At 38.1% G+C, this 21976-nt stretch overlaps 1 protein-coding gene across 1 annotated transcript in view; it reads left to right on the top strand.

Moving 5' to 3' along the window:
• The window catches only part of PREP (prolyl endopeptidase), a gene marked incomplete at its 5' end in the record, with an annotated part of 86320 nt that overhangs the window by 4505 nt on the left and 59839 nt on the right, over positions 1-21976 (top strand). Inside the window, 5 exons of the mRNA XM_084202452.1 lie at positions 923-1056; positions 3864-3994; positions 7468-7677; positions 8893-9014; positions 17548-17653. Of these exons, the coding sequence (XP_084058578.1) occupies positions 923-1056; positions 3864-3994; positions 7468-7677; positions 8893-9014; positions 17548-17653 (703 nt within the window). The remainder of the gene's footprint in view (positions 1-922; positions 1057-3863; positions 3995-7467; positions 7678-8892; positions 9015-17547; positions 17654-21976) is intronic.

Below are 21976 nucleotides of genomic sequence, written 5' to 3'. Positions count from 1 at the left end.
ACACTGCAGCTGCCACTGCGACATTTGGCTGTGAGTTACAGCCACACACGGTGTCCTATTCCTATCTGCTTCATGTTAGAGACAGAAAAGCCTTCATGGTAGAGACAGAAAAGCCTGCCCTTCTGTTTGTTGCCAGCTGTGATTCACCTCAAGATGCTTAGGTATTATTTTTAGGTTAATGTACCATGCTATAAGTAGGGATGATGAAATACCAACAGAGCACCAGGTTTTCCATGCATGCAACAAAGAGCTGGAGTGGTAATGGTTCTGATCACTGTCTGTAAGTGTTTGTGATGGGAACTGGAGTGTTAAAGAAGCAGACTTCCCAAAGTTTTCAGAGATTAGTATTTTTTTCCCTAAGAACTGATCTGTGAACAGTACTTTGGGCTTATCATGAAATACTGGCTGGGACTAATTCTGTGTGTTATGTTAATAATATGAACAGATAATGCACATGACATTTTGTGTCATCTTAAAGCTCTTCCCAGCTCCTGAAATAATAGTGCAGTCTGTGGGCAATATTTGTCATTTAGGCAAATATGAGAGTTTATAAAAGCATGGTGTGCTTTTGGAGGTTGTTGCCTTAGTTTTTGGAGATTTTTTGTGTGTTTGTTTGGGTTTTTGTTTGTTTAGGGTTTCTTTGGTTGTTGCGGTTTTGTTTTGGGGTTTTTTTAAGGGGAAAGGCAGGACTGTCTTGTCTCTTGGCTGGTTACCCCAGTGTATGCCCTGGAGAGTCATTATTCAAGATATAAATTGAGTCCTATTAAAGAATTGTGGCATAATGCAAATAAGCATGTAGGATTCTTCATGTGTGACACTGCATAATCTATATGGGGGAAAGATGTCTGTGATGCATTGCTTCTGAAAATGTTTTCTGTAGAAAATAGGCTGAGTTTATATTTTTTTTATTGTTTTCTTTCAGGCCTTTGTGGAGGCTCAGAACAAGCTCACAGTGCCCTTTCTTGAGCAGTGTCCTGTTAGAGGGCTGTTCAAGGAACGAATGACTGAACTCTATGATTATCCTAAGTACAGCTGCCACTTCAAGAAAGGAAAAAGGTATGTGAGGAATGTCTTTGGAGGTGGTGATGTTGTCAAGCAAGTCAGAATGTGAAGCAAGTCAGAAGCAACTATTAATTAGGAAAACAAATTATATTTGTATATATTTTTTTACAGTTGCAAAGTAAAGAAACTAAGCCAATGTTAACATGTGTGGTTGCATGATGCAGAGCACAAGGTGCTTCACTCTCTCCAGTTCCCAGTCATATTATCTTCTTTTATTGTCTTTTCTTTTATAAGAAGAATTAGAGAGTTTATCAGAACTCAGATGATTTTGTAGAATAATTATTGTAAAAGTAAAGCTTCGAGGAGTTCCTTTCAGAAGGGCTTGGTCACTGTCAGTATAGTTAAAGGCATGTTATCTGAAAACAGCATAAGCCCATCATGTGTGTTCTGTTCCACATACTTGCTAGAACCCCTGCTCTTACATTGGTCATTCTTTGAGCAGCTGGTGGGCTTTTTTTGTTTAGTCATAGCCAGTGAAAAGCAGTAGGAATTGCCTTGTGGAAAACGGTTCCTGTAGCTGCAGGGTATATGGGAAAAATCATTTGGAGGACTTAAAGCAGCTGATGGAAAAAGATCTGTTTTCTTAGAAACAAAGAAATCCTGCTATATTCCAGTGCCTAACCTGCTCGTATCCCTGTTTCAATTCTGTGGCTAAGTGAAGAAATGGCGTTTCTGTGTCTTACCCAAGATCTGGAGACTGCAGCTGCTACTGAATTTAATGTGACTTCTTTTAGAATCATTATCAAGCTTCTAGAGAAAGGGAGTAAAGGGATTTTACTACATCTAAAGATTGTTCTAGCAGTTGAAAAAGGGGTAGTGCAAACAACCAGCCACTCTTAATCATGGGAAATGCAGATAATATTTTTCAATATTTTCAATTTGTTTTATCCTTGTTGGGTGGGCAACCAGGTATGTCATATATGTGTTCACCATAATTCACAGATAATGAGAAAGAGGATGTCTTGCTGCCTTAAGATTTCTACACAGATATTGAGAGGGATTTGTTTTAGTGATGTGTGCCATGAGGAAGGCACTGATACTACTAAGGGAGGGAAATTCTGTACTGCGTGGGGGTTGTTGAAGATACATGGTGGGGAGTGAACCCAAGCTGTTGGTGGATTTAATGTGAATTTTAATTGTCAAGGATGTGGCACAGCATGTCAGTGTATAGAAGTGTGAGGTTTAAGCCCAGAAGCAGTGGAGCTGTTTAGGACAGTGCTGCATCTGGGGAAGTATGCCTTATTGAGTGAGTCAGGCAAAGCTTGTTGGTTAGTATGTGATGCTCATGCAGATGTAGTAGGTGACCAGGTCTGGTCAGTGGCTGCTCTGGATTCTCTGACCCATTCTCCCTGTGCAGTGCAAACATGTCTGGGTGTTGTTACCTTCAGTGCTATTAAGGCTTAATTTTGCAGAAGGGCTGGCAGTGATAAATACAGTCTCTGCTAACAGATACAAATTCTTAATTTAATGCAGCTGACTGTCCTCCAGGAAGAACACTTGTGCCAGGAGCTTGATGTGCTTGTAATTCATGACACTTTACTTCGACTTTAATAGATGTCTTTTTAGTCTTTCTGAGTGATACTCTATTTCTTGGCATGTGCTCAATTTAAATCAGAGCAGTTCAAATATAATACAAATATAATAGAAAAGCCCTATGTTGTGGTGTTTGAGGTGATCAAGAGGCCTCTACCAAGTTAAAGAACAGTCAGTAAGGTGTAAGGAACTATTCTATTTGAAGAATTTTCTGAACTTCTTATGACACTTAGAAATCTTTAAATTTAACTACTCTGGTTTTCTGATGAAGAATAGCTTCTGAAGGACAGTGTCTGAGGACTTATTCTGTAGAGTCTACAGAAAGGAAGGGTGCCCAGGGAGGTGCTGTGTCTGTCTCATTGCTTGACCTTTGCTTCCCAGCTTGTTGCCTAGCATTGCAGAAATGAAATTGGCAAGAAAATGGCTGATCAAATAGAAAATTACGTTTATTTTTCTTCTATTTCTTTTAATCTTTCAGTTTTGCACTTGCTCAACATTACTGTTATTACTTGAACGTATTACTAGCTGATACTGTTAACCAAGCCCTTGTGAGTATATTTTCCCCTTCTGGCTTTACCAAGTTCCCATGTTTGTGCCCAAGTGCTTGTCAGTCTTAGGGAATATAGGAACTTATATTTAGATTTGAATGTTGCTCTCTAAATTCCCCTGTTCCCTCAGGCAAAGCTGCTGCCTGGTTTTTCAAATCATGTGTTTATATAGTAAAGTACTATGAAAATGGGTGTTGATTTCTCTGAGCTCTATGGTGTCTTGGGATGTGAAGAGTATTACTCACTAAAGACAGCTCTATAATTGTCTGTTCCTACCACTTTTTCAAACACACATTTGTAAGGACATTGAAACAGTTTTGGTTCTATTTGATTTGAACATAAGTCTGTCACCTAGCATGGATTGAAAGCAGCTGTATAAATGACAAAGCTGAGAACATAAGGGATAGGAACCTGTGCCAGTGCTTGTAACAGAGAAACGCTGCAGCTGCCAGAGTTGTTTAACATAGACAGTTATGTGGAGTTTATGGTATACTTAGAATTCTTTGAAAGGCACTGTGGCACACGCAACTTTTATTTTTAAAGGATATTTTGGATCCATCCTAGCCATGAGTCCTACTCTGCTGTGAAATTTGTGTTTCACTAGCCTGTTCATCTGTCTTTTATTCACTTCATGACAATTACATACAAGTTTTTTTGTGCTTGCCTATCTGAAAATCAGAGTTCTTCCTACTTAATTTTTCCGTCTTGTGTTCTTTTTAGGTATTTTCACTTCTACAATACTGGGCTCCAGAATCAGCGAGTTTTATATGTACAAGATTCCTTGGATGCCGATGCCAAAGTTTTTCTTGATCCAAATAAGCTTTCTGATGATGGCACTGTGGCCTTACGAGGTTAGTGAGACAGCAGTTCCTGCTGAGTAAGTCTCAGTCTTCAGCAGAAGCTGAAAACTTAATCTAAGTGATTACAATAGCCCTATGTGGTTTTATAGGGTGTTTCAGAAGAGCATTTCTAAACCTACATTGTATCGACAATTAATTTGGTTCGGTTTCCCAATGCTTTTTTTCACAACTTTGTAACAGGTTTCCAGTGAAATATGAGCAGCTCTTGAGGCTGTCCATAGCAAGGAAAAAAAGTTTGTTTTTATATTGATTAGTTCTCTTAAAATTGTATTTTGCAGCTTTGTTAAAGCCAACAAGTTAAAGTAAGAGACTGTGAAGGAGCATAGCATTAACTTCTATGATCACAAAACTGTTTGTGTTCACTAGGGCTGTAGCTTCTCTTAGCTGTCAATTTTCACACTCCCTACTTGCTCATTTTTAGAAGCAGACTCTTGGACCTAAAAGTCTTCCAAGTCTGTTCAAGGACAGTTAATAAAAACAGCCATCGGAATTAGTGAATGTTTCTCTAAAAGTGACCTAGCTGAAAAGAATCAATATGGCTTTTTTATGGTGAAGTCCTGCCTTAATCTGTGTATATTGCATTCATATAATCTCTAGAATTTTCTAGAGATTCTTCTAGTATTTCTAGAAGTCTTACGGCATAGTTTTCTTCCAAATGCACTTAAAAAATCAACAGCTGTGTAACAAGAGGGAAAACTCCTGGTGTTGATTAATAATTGATTTAAGGGCAGGGAAAGGAAGAACTGATGGGCTGTCAAGTAAAGCCCTGTCAGGAACTCTGCTGGGATTTGCAGTGTTCATATGCTGAACATACTAGAAAAAGGAGTGAGCAGTGAGGTAGCAGAGTTTGGTGACAGTACAAAGTTACTCCTGGTTGAAGAATGACTGAAGAGTTGCAGGAAGACCTTAATAATAATTTAAGTGGGCAGTAAATTAACAGACAAAAGTCTTTGTGCAGATAAATTAAGTGATGCACAGGGGACAAACAATCCTAATCTCATTTATGGAGGAATGGATGGAGTGTGCTCTTGAGCTCATGATGACCTCTTGGGAACAATGCTTGGAGTGTAACACATAATTCCATGAAATGTCAACTTCGTTATTGGTAGAAGCCAAACAAGTACATATAATACCAATTTATTATCAGGAAGAAATTTCTCTCTGGAAGCATTCGAGAAAAACTCAGTGTGGCACTTAGTGCTGAGATTTAGTTGACAAGGTGGTGATCGGTCAAAGGTTGAATTCTTGGAGGTCTTTTCCAACCTTCATGATTCTGTGATTCTACAAAACAGAGAACAAAACAAGGAGACACCATTACATTAGCAATCCAGGACCATTGAACACTAAATCAAGTCCCAGTCTCCTCAGCTCAATAGGGGCTCTGAAATACAGGTTGAAGGAGGACAATAGGAGCAATCAGAGGAATAACTGAGTGTGCCTGGATTAATCAGCTTGGAAAAGGGACAATTTAGCAAGGATATTAGAGGTCTGCAGAATTATTTGTGGCATGCAATAGGATGGAGAGAAAGAATTAGGATTGATTAGTCATTTTTCTATTACAAGAATGAGGGAATATCAAATTAAGGCAGTGGGAGTCAGGTCCCAAGCAAACAGAAGAAGGGGGTGGTTTGTGCTGCAAGAAGTAGATCTGTAGAACCCCTTAACAGTGGATGGTGGTGGTGGAAAAAAGCAAGCTGGACGTAATCAAGGAGAAGGGAAACATTCAGGAGTATTAGCCAACAACTGTATGGAAAAGGAGCCTGCTAAACTAAATATGGTTGGAGGCAATAAGAATATTTGAGAGAAATATTACATGTGTTTGCATTGTTCTTGTATTTATTCCTGCATTTTGTTCTTGTGCTTGCATTGCACAGTATCAGCACAGGCTGGGGAATGAAGAGATTGAGAGCATCCTTGCTAACAAGGACTTGGGCGTCCTGGTGGAGGAGAGGCTGGACTTGAGCAAGCAATGTGAGCTTGCAGCCCAGAAAGCAATTTAATCCTGGGCTGCATCCAAAGCAACGTGGCCAGCAGGGCAAGGGACAGGAGTCTGCCCTTCCAATGGGCTCCTGTGAGACTCTGCGTGGAGTACTGTGTCTAAATCTAGGCCCCATTCTAGGAAAGACATGGACCTGTTGGAGGGAGTCCAGAAGAGGGCCATGAGACGATTAGAGGGCTGAAACACCTCACCTATGATGAAGGGCTGAAAGAGTTGAGATTATTCAGCCTGGAAAAGAGAAAGCTGTGGGATGACCCTATAGCAGCTTTCCTGTACTTCAAGGAGGCCTACAAGAAAGCTGGAGAGGGACTTTTAACAAGGGCATGTAGTGATAGGATGAGGGAGGATGGTTTTAAACTGAAAGAGAATAGGTTTAGATGAGATATTATGAAAAAAATCTTTACTGTGAAGCTGGTGAGGCACTGGAACAGGTTGCCCAGAGAAGTTGTGGATGTCCCATAACTGAAAGTGTTCAAGGCCAGGTTAGACAGAGCTTTGAGCAACCTTTGTCTTGTGGAAGGTGTCCCTGTCTACAGCAGGAGGGTAGGAACTAGATGATTTTTAAGATCCCTTCCAACCAAACCATTCCATGATTATGTGGTTTTCTTACTTGAGTGGGTATCACATTGTGGTTACTCCTGAGGACAACTAGATGGAATTGTGTTCTGAATCAGAATTGCCACTCTTACATTCTTACAAGAGAGAATATATTGGTGTGGCACAGTGGTGCCTCTCAAAACTGTCATGTCTGTAAAATGCAATTTTTTCTGAGGTTGTTTTTTGGTAGATACTTTCAGGTCTGTACAGGCCTGTGGTAATTCAGTCTCTTTGCTTGACTTGATTTGCAAGCATGAATTTGATCTTCATCAACTAAAAAGGAAGCTCTTTATTGTCTTATTGTCTTATCACTGTTTGGATAAAGTGAAATGTATATCACAGGTCTTAGCTGAGAATACTGGTAATTAACCATTTGCATGCTAGTGGCAAAGTTTCCCAGTTACTTCAGTTTTCAGGGTTTTAAAGGATCTAGTTTTCAGTGACTCCATTTTTTAAGTGGTAATTACACTATTTCAGATACACAGCTTGCATCTTTGTTAGCTTCTTTGGTACTGTTTCTCTCTTAAAATTTCACTCAAGTTCTCTACCTATTTTCATTTTTTAGCTCTTCCTGCCAAACTCAGGGCAGGCAGTAGAAGAAATATGATTCAAACCATAATTGGTTTGGCATAAGTTGTGTTACTGAATATGGATGCACTTACTGAGTATCTGTGCCTAAACTTGGATCTGTGAATTAATTGAGAAGTCCACAGAGACTGGAAAAGTGGTGTGACTCCTAAGTGATAGCAGATGTAGTGTCTTGCAGTGGTTTTAGAAAATAAACCTTCTTTTAGTGTTTGGTGAACAGTTTCTTTAACTAGTATCCCAATTTAATCTCTCTTCATTTTGTTTGTTTCTGATTTCCTAGGTTATGCATTCAGTGAAGACGGTGAATACTTTGCATATGGCCTGAGTTCTAGTGGCTCTGATTGGATTACTATCAAGTTTATGAAAGTAGAAGGTCCTGAGGATCTCCCAGATACCCTGGAGAGAGTTAAATTCAGTTGCATGGCATGGACCCATGATGGAAAAGGCATGTTCTATAACTGCTACCCGAAACAAGATGGGAAAAGTGATGGTAGGTATAACTATTCTAACTGCATGCTATGTGGAAGCAAAATCACTTTTGCAGTGAATTGGTGCAACAATTAGCTCTACAAATCTATATTGAAATAAGTGGCTGTATTGGTTGTGCAATTGGAGATCAAATTATGTCTTGTATCACCAAAGCCATTTGTTGTCTGCCTGGCCCTCTTTTTCTCAAAGTTTGCTGCTCCCTTTCTTTTTCTCTGGGATGATTTACTTAGGTTCCATATTGTTGGTGGTGTTGACTAGAATTTGATGTCTGGTGGAAGCTTACTTAGATCTTTCCCCTAATGCGTTTGTGTGGGCATAGATAAACTGCTTGGGGAGATTGACCTGATGAATAGCAATGTGAGGCATAAGGTTTTTGTTGTCCAACCAGATTAATTCATGTGTGGTTCACAGCAAAGCAAAACAAAATGTTTATGCTAGCAAAATTCAAGGAGCACCACACAAAGTGGAATAAATTGCGGAGGAGCATCAGTGGGGAAGGAATTTAGCAGCTTTTATTATAAGGCAGAGCTACTGAAAAGTTTCTTCTGGGGTTGTGCTCTTTATTAAACTGGAGAGAGCCTGAATTTTGCCTCTGTATTTGCTATTGAAGGCTAGAATTTTGCCAGACTGTCAAGATAGATACCAACCTTGTTTTGTTGAGGTTTTTTTTACCTCCTGTTTGTAGTTCAAAAGCTGAAGTGTTGGGAAATGTTGCAAGAATGAAATTTTTTAAAAAATTAAATCGAGTGGCACCTCATACAGTGCTTTAAAATGCATCACTTTTATATTTTCAGCAAATGGAAGTATGAAGGTTTCTAGGAATGTAATTAGCAGTAAATCTCCCCTTAATTGCACTGGGTGAAATGGAAATGAAAATGTCATTAGAGAGTGGCAGGAATTCTTGGTTTTCTTCGCTTCACTTGCTTTTATTTCTAGAAAGCAAAGCTTGAAATGATACCTTCTTCAAATGTGAAGATTTATTATCAACAATAAAATGAAAGGGTTACTTTTGAAACAGGTTTCCAGCATGAAGTTTTATCTTGTTTAGTGGGACAGTGTTTGTTTGGAGGGGAATGGTTGTAGCTTGGAGCCATTCCTAGTTCTCTCTTCTGAATTTCTCTTTCATATACAAAGGGATACACAAGTTTCTAAGGGTTTCATGAGATTGTTGCATTTCTTTGAGAACTTACTGGTTTAAATATCTGCATTTCCCTAGGCACTGAGACCTCCACTAATCTGCATCAAAAGCTGTATTATCACATATTAGGAACTAACCAGTCAGAAGACATCCTATGTGCTGAATTTCCTGATGAACCAAAATGGATGGGTGGAGCTGAGGTACGGTAAATGTCCTGCACCTTACCATTATCATGTTCTGTTTTTCAGATTTTAACAACTGATAGTGGATATTAATTTGAAAACATTTTGTTAAAAGAATACTTTTTATTAGTGTTGTAGAGTTGACAATTGAACTAAGAATCATTGATTAAAAACTCCTGAAAATAAGACTGCCTAATTTGCTTTAAATCACTCCTCCAGCCTGCAATGACACAATCATATACCCTTTTTCTTCACTGAGGTCATTCTGCCTGATACACATTTCAAGACAGAGAAGATCATTTGATGGACAATGTGTGTCGCTGTTCTTGTTTCTTCTTGGTCAGTGTTTAGTCCCCGCTTGTACTTCTTGCACAAAAAGCTTATTCTAATACCAGTGTCTGGATATTCCTTGCGGTATATTTATTTGGTTATCTTTAATTTTGCAATGTCTTCCCTGAAAAATAAATATATCTGTTCTGCTTAATTGAGGAATGGAGATATACAGGTCAAAATCTGTTAACATTCTGTGTATAATTGGAGAACTCTGAAGTTTCTCTGCAAGTTTTATCAGCACGCATATGGTAGAGACTGTGTTATTGGAAGTGGAATTGATTTCCTAAGCTTCTTTTGTTGAACTACTGCTATATAGTGCAAAATCCCAGTAAACCTTTTGCAATTATAATGTGTTTTATTCCCCATATTAGATTTAGGAATGTGCAGTTGAGTGCACTTATTTGAAGTGCTGCTGGAATGTAGTGATAGTCATTCTATTTATCAGGGAACTGGCATTTTCCCTGTGGATGAATACTTGTAATAATCTGTACTCTCCTGCCTACTATGTTTGATCAGTACATTTTGTCTCTATATTGGTCTCTTTTTTGTCTGATGCTTTTGATGAATATGAAGTGGCTTTAGCCTGGTTTGGAGTACTCAGTTCCTGCAAATACTTTTCTCTGCAAGAATCGCTTTTGAAAAATGTGATCATCAGTTTGTGTCACTTTTCAACACATTAACCCATGGAAATGTTAGGGTTGTCTTTACTGTAGGCTGACAGAAAACAAAGGTATTTTTGGTCAGGAGAAAAATATTCTGCAATTAAAAAAAAAAAACAAACAACAAAACCCAAACCAAAACAGTGCAGTTGCAAAATGTGGTTTCATCCTTGTGCAATGGGTCAAAAATCTTCTTTTCAGGCCATTTCAACAAGTTTTCCAGTCAGTTTTTCTAAGTGTTTAAGAAAGTGGAAGACCACAAGGTGGTAGGGGAAAAATTAAAATATCATTAGTCAAAAGCAAATTATATGGCTGTTTGGTGCTGTCCTGACTGTACTTCCTTGGTGCTAAGATGCTGCTATAGGTTTCAAAATACAATTTTGCACAGTGTAGCATATTATAAAATGCATGCTTTCATATGATTCTGTCAGATAAATAAAAAAATATTTTTATTTTACCAGCTTTGCTAGTCCTGATAACTAGAGACATTATGTTTTTACATAAGCTTCCTTGAAAACAGCTGTATTCTAGTTTGGGTGTTCTAGTGTTAAGTACCAAACCTTTTTCTATGGTGGGGGGAGAGTTGAACTTTCATACCTAGGTTTGAACAGAATTTGCAGGTCTTGCAACCAAGGTCAGGGAAAAGAAATACCTCACTTGCAAGTGAAAAGCACCTGACAAGGAGATCCTTCAGAGATTGCAAAATTAATAATGTTGCCATGATATTTTAGAAAAAATAATCTCAGGTGTGCTGGAGGGAGTCAGAGTTGTGTGTATTCTCAATGGAGATAGGAAACTAGGTCATTCATAAGGGCAGAAGAGGGTTGTATAAAATTTTGTCAGCTTAATATATTTACAAGACAATATGCAAGCAAATAGCTTCAGGGTGCTTTTCCTTATTATACATTCAACACCAACCCCAAGTATGCTTGATTTAAACAAAAATCTGTGGTGTTGAAAATGGTGTTGGCAGAGAAATACAGATGCATTTCCAGCACTTCACTTGAATGGATTGTTTCTGGGGAAAAATCTGGGTTTTTTTAGTCAGATATGTAAGTTTTGAAAAAGAAAATCTTTTCATTAGTCTAGAAAAAGCATAAACATTTCTGGTACAGATTCTAGAATGGTGGGAGAGTTGTGAAGAGCAGGGATAGAATTTAATTGAATAACAGCCCAGCAGAGGGCAGTCTGGTATGAAGATTTTTAAAACCTTGGCAATATCATAGGTACTGTGGGAAAACAGGAGCTTCCCATGCTTTTCTGTTTAAGTGGCATTTTCTTGCTTCTTCTCCAGACTGAGTGAACATATCTCTCTTTCACAGACAGGCTGTTATCCTCAAAGTTAAACAATAAGTTATATAACAGTCTTTCACAGTTGGTAGTGTGAGAAGTCCCTGTGGTACCAGCAGGAAAGTAAACAGAACAGAAAGGAGTGGGTGAGAGGAGCCCTCCTATCCCAATTCTGCCAGCAGTAAAATAAGTACAATTTTTCATGTTTTCTAACAAACACTGTCTACTATCTCTGAATTGACAATTATTTTTTTTAATTATTCATTTTATATTTAGAGCTGTCAGTTAACATCAGTGGTTCTAAACCAGGGAGGTGATCTTGCACATGGAATTCACAGCAGCGAGAAGCAGGCTGTGCCAGATGTGTGCTGGCTGTAGTGGTTTCACTGCAGCAACATAGAAGCATCCACTGGGGAAGAGTGAGCAGTGTGGAGGGCTGAAAACATTGCCAGTTCACTCAAGTAGAGATACACTGCTGGGTAAAACAGGGCTGTGGGAATTTTTCTAAAGCCTTACACTGTCTTAGTCAAGGATGAATCTTGAATAGAAGACTAGTATGAATATTTTCCTATAGCCCTGGCAGGAGGCCCAGAGAATTTTACTTTTAAGAAAGAGGCAGGTAATCGTGGCTGCTCATGGGACTATGGGAGCTCATCATTTCTTACATAGCCAGGTTCCAGATGCTTCGGTGCTTCCATTGCTCAAAAGCGAGCTGAAAGCTGCAGTAAAAATTGTGTGTGATGTTTGTCACCCCAAAAGGCTACTGATTTTGTTCTTTGCTAGGCTTAGGAAAGAGAATGCATGTAAATTATGTGTGTGCATATTGCTGTGTTCCTCTTCGGAACAAGGCTGCCTGGCGTTCTGTTGGATTTGTAATAGTTATAAGCACCATGATCTAGGGTTCAAATCTCTGTTCTCTGGCTTTGGTGTGGCTCCTTCAACCCCAAAGTTAGCAGAGGCTCAAAATATGGTCAGAATTGAAGTGCTCTGTATACCAGCACATTGTATCTAAAATCCAAGAATAAAAACCCAGCTGGAATAAGAGATCTGAATTAATGCCCAGAGCAAGTTTTTTAACCTGGGGAGTGGGTGGATAGACAACATCAGAATGTTGTTTGCATCATCAAGTGTCAGGCCTGTGCCTCAGAATGTAGGAAGGAGATTCTGTTGGACCTTATCCTGAAATTTTGCATTCTTGTGATCACCCATCATTAGGGCTTCTGAAATCTGGTTGATTCTGAAACCGGTACTCTGCAAGCAGAAAACAAAGCAGCGCCTTTACAGCCTGAGAGTAGCAGCTTCAGGTGGCTGGGATTGTGCATGCAGTCCCAAGAGGTTGCTTTGTGAGAGGGAGTTCGTGCCCCAATCCTCAACATCTTAAAAGACTGCAAGAACATAAAATGTGATAGGAGCTATTTGCAAGCTTCAGTGACTTTCTGGCACCACTGCAAAGATAATATCAGAACAGAGCTGTAGGTTCCCTTCATTATAAAAACAACAAACCAGTACAATACCCCACAACCCCCATAAAAACCCCACAAAAACCCACAACCCTTTATGAAAGAGTTTCCTACTCTAGGAAAGAAAATAGCTTTGATTTTTCTAATAAATATGAGATAATAAAAGTGAAATTTGAAAGGCTAAGAGACTACTGTGGGAGTTCTTTGTCATCATGCAGGCAGATCTTTGCAGCACAGGCACATGTGCACATCTGTGATGGTAGAACACTTGAGACTGTTCAGACAGTGTAATTGCTCTTTACTTGCCAAATCTTTCAGCAAATTTTACAGTAATTTTTTTTTTCTCTGTAGAACCAACGTGCTTTGTGGATTTTTGTGCTTAATATTTTCAATTGTTTATCTGATAAAAAGCTTAAAAATACTCATAAATAACAAAAGAGGTAATTTCTGTAGCAAGTGAAAGGTTTCTTGCATGTAAATTCTTATTAGTGGTGTCATATCCAGGATCTGTAGTGTTATGCAAAAATCTTTGTGCAGTATATATCTGAAGTTAAGGAAGTAACTGCTGTCATTAATCTTTTTTATTGTGGCGACTAGGTACATTCCTAAATGAGTATTTTTAAAAAAATCTATTCAGTCTCTCTGGGTGGTTTTAAGCTGTTACATCCACAGCATATAGTGAAAACTGTGGCAGTGTTAAAATCCAGCTTATTGATGCAGTGAGTTTTTAGTTCCATGCATTGCACGATTGCATCCTTATTGCCACACATCTTTCTTTTTCTGGATGATCTGATCTTTCATGGCTGGATACATTTCAGTTAGTAATTTGACCTTTTAGCTGTGTTGGAAAGCTTTGATTCTGTCTGTGGTTTTTTTGAACTTTGCTTTATTTTTTCGTATGTGATTCATTTGCTGTGCTTCATTGGAAATGCATTAGATAGCAGTGACTATTGTTCAGTTTCATATGCAAAGGGCACCAGAGCATAAGGAGTGGTAGTTTGTGAAATAACTGCAGATGCAGATCAGGTTGTAGATTACCATAGTGTTAATGCCTGCAGTTAAGAAGAGAGTTTATCTTATTCTCAACACAGGCATAGGATCTAATAACTGAATTTTATTTATTTTATTTTTAGTACCTTGCTACACAGAAACAAATTACACAGTGATTAGGTTTTTTCTACCTTGATAATAAAAAAGGCAATGGTAGTAAAACTTTTAATTTATTATCTATTAAGGAATAGTGTGTATGTATAGTTGCGTTAATAGAATACGAGGTACTCTAAGAGCACCTATTTGTGAACTGAATATAGAGAGCTCTTCCTTATCCTGAGCCTGGCAATTGTGACTGTCCAGATAGTGTTCACAGAACTTGCATTAATATTCACTGTTGGTATGCACATGACTTGAAATTAGAGCACTCTAGTATCTCTGATATTGACATTTTAGTTGAGTAATATATAAAGCCAGGAAGTCTTAAAAACCCAACAACTTTCTCATGTTCGTTCTTTTTTGTTGTTGTTTGTTCAATTATGTATGAGTTTTTCGTCTGAAATCGGCTGCTGCTGCTAGACAAAATATTTCACTTTGTTTTTGCTGTGGATCCTCATAACCCTTTGCAGTTCCTTATATGTCTTGTATAATGAATTAATTGTATTTTGTAACAAAGATGAGATTTGAGTGGTTAGAAGATTTTTACTGATTAGACTTCATATAATTTTTCTTATTTTGGTGTTCATTGATATACTGAAGTTACAGGTTCTTCTCTTAGTGTTTGTCTTAGCAGTGGTTACTGTTCATCAAAATAGAGAGAACAGGTAGCATTGAAATCACTAGGCAGAAAAACAGCTCAGAGAAAACACTCCACTAAAAAACAGAACTCTACTATAAAGGAGGATTTAAAGGTTTTGATGCTTGAAAGACTAGATAGAATAGTACTTAGGAGTACAGCTATCTTAGTGATACTGTTGTTTATGTTTGTGGGGTGTAATGATGATCACAACAAATATTTAAGAAATAGTAGGTCTAAGAAACTCAAAATTGCCAGCCAACTGAATGGCAGTAGTAGTGAAACTAAAATCTACATACCAACATGAAGTCTTTGAAATAATCCTTCCTTTACTGGTGCTGAGTTAGGGATTAGTGCTGTGTTATGCCAGTAAAATCATTGTTGTGCTGAACATTTTCAAAAACTCCAGTTGAAAGGCTACAGGATTTCTTCTGTCCTGTTTTGACAGATTCGAAGTGTTGTTTTAAGAGATGCAATTGCTTTATAGCCTGCTTACCTTTTACCAGTGGGTGTTCTTTGAAATGATAGTAATTATTTTAATGAGAGAAATGTGCACTGACTGGCATTCCAGATCTCTCTCAGAAATTTTTGAGAAATGTTTCCTTTTCATCTTAAATGTGAGAAACCAGGTCTGACATTGCAGCTGTCCCCCCCCTTATGCTGAACCATGAATGCATTCTGAGATTTGAGTAAATTACTAGAATGAAATTTCAGTTCATAAATTTGTGAGCCAAGAGTACGGATTGCAGCTCAGCTCATGAAGATGATGTAGCAGTGTAAGAATAATTCAAATGATAGTTGGTAAATCCTATTTCCTTTTGCCATCCCAAAACCCAGACTCTAGTCTGTTTACAGTGTAGGGTCAGTGGCATTTGGGCTGTGATTACATGTTCATCAGTGCTGCAATCTGAGCTGCCTTAAGCAATCTCTATCCCTGTTATTCATGTTTCCAGCTTGTTTGGTGCTGTGTGTTAGCTTGGCCATTTGTGCAACTGAACAGTGAACTGATTGAGATACTGATCTGGCAGAGGGGCTTCTTTTATTCTTCTTTGGTTTTTTTATTGTGGATTGTTTAAGTATTTTTCTTTTTTCTTTCTCCTTCCCCTCCTGGATTCTTTGTTTTGTTTATTTGGGTGTTTTGTTCTTCTGGATTCTTTCTTCTTTTCTGGTTCTTGGAGGTTTAATTTTTGTTGTCGTTGTTGAACATGCCATTTTTTCAGTTGGATCAGTTCCCTGAACTGGTGTACTTCACAAATGGTGCATGCTTGTACTGGTGTGACACGTGGAATGAACTTACATGGACACTAGCAGTGATAGCAGTAGGAAGAGCTAGAGCTTGAGACTGCATAAGGTGATGCTGCTGCCAAGATTGCTCATCAAACTATAACTTTGCAATGTAGATGTCTAAATCTGCAGTATGGTACTGAACATTTTAGCATGCTGCAGTCAACCATCTTGTCCTGTTTCTGTCAAAATCCTTTGGGTTGTAGAACTTAACTGGTATAAGAATAGATTTAGTGATAGAGACATACTTAATTGGTATCCCACCAGCAAGATGCTTTGGGAGTTCTTACTTCAAATTAAACATAAACTGCTATCAACTCTTAACTAGTCCAGCTGGGAATATGGAAGGAAAAATTAGATGTACTCAGATTTGCTGTCATCAGAGATCCTGAATTGCCCTTGCAACAACATCACAAATTTGCACATCTCTGTTCTTTCTTAGGTAAAGTTACCAGTCTTCTCTTAACTATTTTATTCACAGAATCAAAGAATAAATATATGTGGGCTCTGACCATGACTAAAAGGGTTTTGTGTATCATATACTTGAGTATAACTGAAATATGTATTTTTATATATAACTTAAAATTATTTGCTATATTTTTCCAGTTGGTGAGGAAGTGAAGGGAACTTGGTGCTTTCACAAGTATGGACAGATGTTTAAGGAGCATATTGCAATCATTTTCTTAATTAAAATTTACACCTGCAGTTATTGCTTACCTAAAGCCACTGCAGATGTATCTTCAAGAAAGATCACCTAATCTTGTTTTCCATTTCTGCATGTATTTGTTTCTAGGTGTAGGGTGCCCTGTTAAAGATGTCTTTGCTGTTTCATAAAATGGAGTGGGGTTTTGGCTACAGTAGGAATCTTAGGTGTTCTTTTCTATTAGTCTTGTGAGCTTTCAGGTGTATGTACTTGTTTTGTGATATAATCAGATCATAACAAAATGCCTGTAAAATATTATTTGGGAATTGTTTTTGTTTCAAGGAGTGTTTGGTTGTTGGGTTTTTTAATTAACTTTCATATGCTGAGATTTGTTTCTGTTCTACTAGGTCCCTTTCTTGTGTCCTTAAAATTGTGGATCTGTTGGAATAGCAGGATAATTAGAACTTAATTATTCTGAAATTTATTTTGCACAACTCATTCTACAGATATTTTGCATAACAAATGTTACAATTATAAACTGAAATATATCTAAGAAGTAATTACAATATAGGAATTGCTTTGAAGCTGTGTATAATGCCAAGTGGAAAATTTCCAGAACCCAGATTTGCATTTTGCGACTTTAAATTTACATTAGATACATTCATATAAGAATGTGGACAGTAAACAGCCTTCTTGATCAGCTCTGTTAATAGAACATCAAAATTTGGTAATTTTGGAATGTGCTCAAAACAGATCACTCAGGAGGAGACTTTAAGACATCTTGTTACTTTCTGCCTTTCCTTGTCGGGTTTTCACTTTCAAATGTAGTATGTTTGCAAAGCCTGAGTAGCAAGAAGGATTAATTGATGACTTTTTGTACTAGCAGGCACCATTTCAAAAATTCTGTTGTGTGTGTACATGCATGTGCAAAAGTGAACCAAGAAACTTCATCAGATAATTTATAATGTGGTTGTATCTTGCAATGTTCTTTTAACAGCAGCACTAAATTTTTCTGCATGTGTGAATTCACTTTTCAAGTTGAAGTTCTCTTTTCCAGAGGGTGAATTGACTTTGATTTTTCTGTTACTTGTTACAGGTGTCGGATGATGGCCGATACGTCTTGCTGTCTATCAGAGAAGGCTGTGATCCAGTGAACAGACTGTGGTACTGTGATCTACAGGAGGAGTCTCAAGGTATATCAGGTATGTGTTGCTTTGTAAGCTTGCTTCCTTTTAAGACAATATAAAACTTGAAATACCTTATGTTTGAACGAAAATATAGATATATATATTGAAATACATATGTATATTCAAATACATGTATTGTTTAACCACCTTAATGCAGAAATTAGATAAAATAAGCTCTACTAGCATCCCATTTTCTGTTATGTATCAGTAGACAAAAAACTCCGTTCTTCATTCTGTAGTTTGTTTAAAAGGTCACAAGGAAAAGTTGGTACAGTATAAGCAGCTGTACCAGTGTATATTCAATTTCATTCTACACCACTAATACTTTTCCATGGTAAAACTTTGTTCATATTTTTAAAATTTCATGTATCTTTCTTCAAGCGCTGGTAGTACTTTTTTACAGAAAGTGACTAGCTTGTAGATAACATTTTTTTCCCCATGTATGGTGCTAGGAAATAAAAATCCTCCCATGTTATTTGGTAGCACCATTGTTGTTAAAGTAGAAGTACCAACTCATATTTCAAATGCACTCTCCTGAAGTGCTCCTTCCTTGCCTTCTAGTTGGAGTAGCCTTTGGCTTTTGTGTATTAGGCTTTGTAGCTACAATGGTATGAGCTGAAAGTATGGCACTTAACACCATATGGCTGTTGTTAATTGTTGGCATAGTTAGCTGGTTTACTGATTGGTAGTTTTGTATTTCCAGAGTACTGGATTATTGAAAGGTATTCCTCAATATGTGTTTTGCATAGAAACCAATTTAGCTTTTTGGATTCTTTCAGCTTCTCTCTTCAGAAACTTCAGAAACAGAATAAATACTGCAGTAGCTCTTTGGTGAATATTTGATCTCAAGAAACTTGTTCTCTTGTTTATTAACAGCATATTTCAGGCTAAGGAGGGGACACTATGACTGACTTGTCTACAACCAAACTTCAGCCAAGGCTGCCAGCAACTTCTATATGCACAGCCAGTTCTTTGTTATTTGTACATACCAGGTCAGGCAGGGCACTTTTCTTTCTTTGGCTTCATGATCACTTTGGGAACTTATCATCAAGGCCCTGTAGAATTCTAGATTGCTTGAGCCCTAGATTGTCCTTCCACACAGAAGGCATCACAGTGGCTAGAATTTCCACTCTAAGGAGTATGGCCTGTGAACATGAATCATCTTCTGGTTGTCTGAAGAAGGCATCTACTTCTTCCTACTTGAGAAGTCCATAGCATGTACTACTACATACGGTAGACTACTACTGTGTGCTCTATAGCACATAATAGTATATGCCACTGCAGTAGTACCCATGCTGGTCTGCCTGTTAGTCTTAACCTGTTTTACCATCTCCTGAACTGTCCCAAGGCAGAACTCCACAAACTCCAGCTGTTCTTTCACATAAAAGACAACTCGCCTCCTTACCTTGACAACCTATCCTTACTAAACAACCTTTACCTATCCATGGTAGCACAGCATTCCTGTGAGCTATCCCACCATGTTTCCATAATCCCATTGAGGATTATGGAGACATGGTCCAGAAACTGCATGCAGACTTCTAACTCCTCCTGTTTGTTTCCATGTTGCGTGCATCAGTGTAGAGACAGTTCAGGCAGGCACCCAAGTGTGCTGATTCCTCAGTACAGGTTTGTGAGCTTTCTCCATGAGGCTGTTCTGCAGGCACTTCCTTCTTCATATGCCTATGCTTGGAGAGACTCCAGCTCTGTTTCTTGGATTGCTGTGTCTTTCATTCTTACCACCCAGCCCTTGGCTTGCTTACCCCATTCACATCTTCGTTACTTGTCAAGGAATCACTTTCTCCTGGTTTTTCTGGTTTAAAGCTCTGCTCACTGGGTCATTTAACCTGCAAGGATCCTTTTGCCTTGCTTATTCCAGTGGACAACAGAGCAGCAATAGTACAGAATGGGGTAACCTAGAATTGCTGCCAAATAATTGATTTTTCTCTTGGATGTGTATGGAGGAATGTCTCCTGTTCCATATTTGCAGCCTGCTTTCTGTGGAAATAAGAGATGCTTAATCCCACTTTGATTTTGGAAGTGTTGGCTCCCAAATGCAATCAGTGGTAGTGGAAAAGCAAGAGTCCCAGTGGTCCGACCCTCTCAAGAATGTGTGGAAGGTCAGCTGGCTAGGCAGACATGAGACATAACCTTGTGGCGTAAATTTAATGTTGTTATACCTTGAAGACTCACTCAAATGGACACCCTTATGGATTCCTGAGATGTGGAGAATGCTTTGGAAGACATTTTTATCATCTTACACTTGATCCACTTTTAGTCAAGGTTCTCTCTCCCTTGTGGATTCTCAGAGATATGAAAGTCAATGAAAATTTGTCTTCCAACTTTGATATTCATTACAGCTCTCTCCTATGTGAATTCTTGGATGACACTCTGTTTATGCTGAATCTTAGTATAATTAAGTTAGAATGTCAAATGACTTTATACAAACTCATGCACCACTAGGCTTTGCTGTTTCCAGTGTTCAGAGACTTGTGTCTCTTCATTGCATACAAAACTCTGTGTGTTGTACTCACTTAAGAGGACTTTTAAGATGCACCCTTCCTGTACATCTGTTTATTTGGATCATTGTGGTGTTCATTTGTCATCACTGGGAGGTTGTGGTGACCTGAGATTACGAAGTTTCAGAACCCATCTGTGGATTAGAAGGAACAGTTATAAGCATAGCTACATTTCTGTAGAGCTTCTTAAACAACCTGTTTTTTATTCTGATTTTTCTCAGAAATGCCATCTGTAAGTCATAGATCAATTCATAGTGTGTTAGACAAGTGTGCTCTCAGCATTGAAATAACTTCTAATAGGGAAGACTGCTAAATAAATGGAGAAATGCATTGTAATATTGTAGGCAAGTAATACTGGCTGATAGGAAGGTGTATCATTTAAAGGACCCATAGAGTGGACAAGTGGAGTAATTGTGTTTGGTTTTAAATTTGCAAGCCTCTCCTTGAATGAGCTATTGGCTGAGTTGGGTATGTAATCACAAGGCTAAGTTAGTCTAAGCCATATGTTCATCCAATAGCTGTTGCATCATTGACTGCTTTGAGATCCAAAGTGGATGAGGTGATTAATGAATTTTCTTCCCTTGCGCTGTAATGAAGGACTCTGCTTGCTGCCAAGATCTGTGTTGGTGGTGAAGTGAGAATCACCTCCAGACTTGTAGGTGTGATAAGATGATGAACTGAATGTAACCATTTAGACCATTAGCTGAGGGTCCTGATTTCCTGGGCTCTCTCAGGATGATTCAGTTCATGTGAAATACAAGTATCTCTCTGGACAGATTTGGACTCCTGTGCTGATTGCAAAAAGTGGCTTGTAGCTCACATGCTTCTAAGATTAAAGGGAGAAAAAGAAAAGAGAAATACCTCAAAACTGAAAGCAACTTGAAAAAAATTAAAGCAGGAAATCTGAAAAAAAGTACAAAGTTGAGGGGAGAGAGAAAGTTAACTCTTAAGACACAAATGTTTGTGAAGAAGCTGTCAGAAAAAAAGAGAACTAGTTTCAGGACTATCTGAGTGAGTATTAGTTATTTCAGAAATTGTACTGACTGGCAAAGGGGAAATGAGGGAAGCTGAAAATAAAAGAAAATGGATGATATTATAGGTAGTCTAGGATCTAGCAGATAACACATCTGATACAGATGCTGTTTTAAGGACAGAGTGATTTTACAGTGAAGCTTCAATTTAATAACCATAAAGAAGAGGTGAAATGGTATTGGAGACGCTCTGCTTAATTCAGTCAAAAACACTTTTGCATCCTAGAGATGCTTGCTGAAGACAGAGGTGCAAGTAAGTCTGATTTTGGGCCTGAAAGCTGGAAATAACCATTGAATTCTTAGTTACTTTTGTTTTTAACACCTTATTAAAGTGATATTGACTAAACTGCTTCCTGGATTGTTGAAAATAATTGACCATGGAAAAGTTCTGTTAAGAGACAGGACTATGGTTTGGTAATGAAGAGGAAAAAAGTAACAGAGCTAGTAATCAAGGGAAAGGACCTAATAGGTGGAATGTACCTCAGAACTGAAGGGACACAACTGGGATTACAAACAATCTTGTAGTAATTTTGTAGGTTGTTCTGTCCCCCTCTTCTTTTTTATCCTTCCTTCTGTAATAGACCTCTTATATCCATGTTCCTTATACCATTTCCAGTGTTTGGACCTGTCCTTGAAAATCCCACAGAGGCTGGTTATAGAGGTGTTCTTTATACTGTTTAATTTCTATGAGATACATCAGAATTTAAGTCCTGTTTGAGCAGCAGGTCAAGGTAAATGCACATGTGTGTATTTATGGACTAAAGCCACACTATGGTCATAGAAGCTCCTGT

This window comes from Fringilla coelebs, assembly GCF_963513975.1.
Source record: "Fringilla coelebs genome assembly, chromosome: 3".
In the NCBI taxonomy this organism is placed as follows: domain Eukaryota; kingdom Metazoa; phylum Chordata; class Aves; order Passeriformes; family Fringillidae; genus Fringilla; species Fringilla coelebs.
This window is presented reverse-complemented; position numbering and strand designations above follow the sequence as displayed.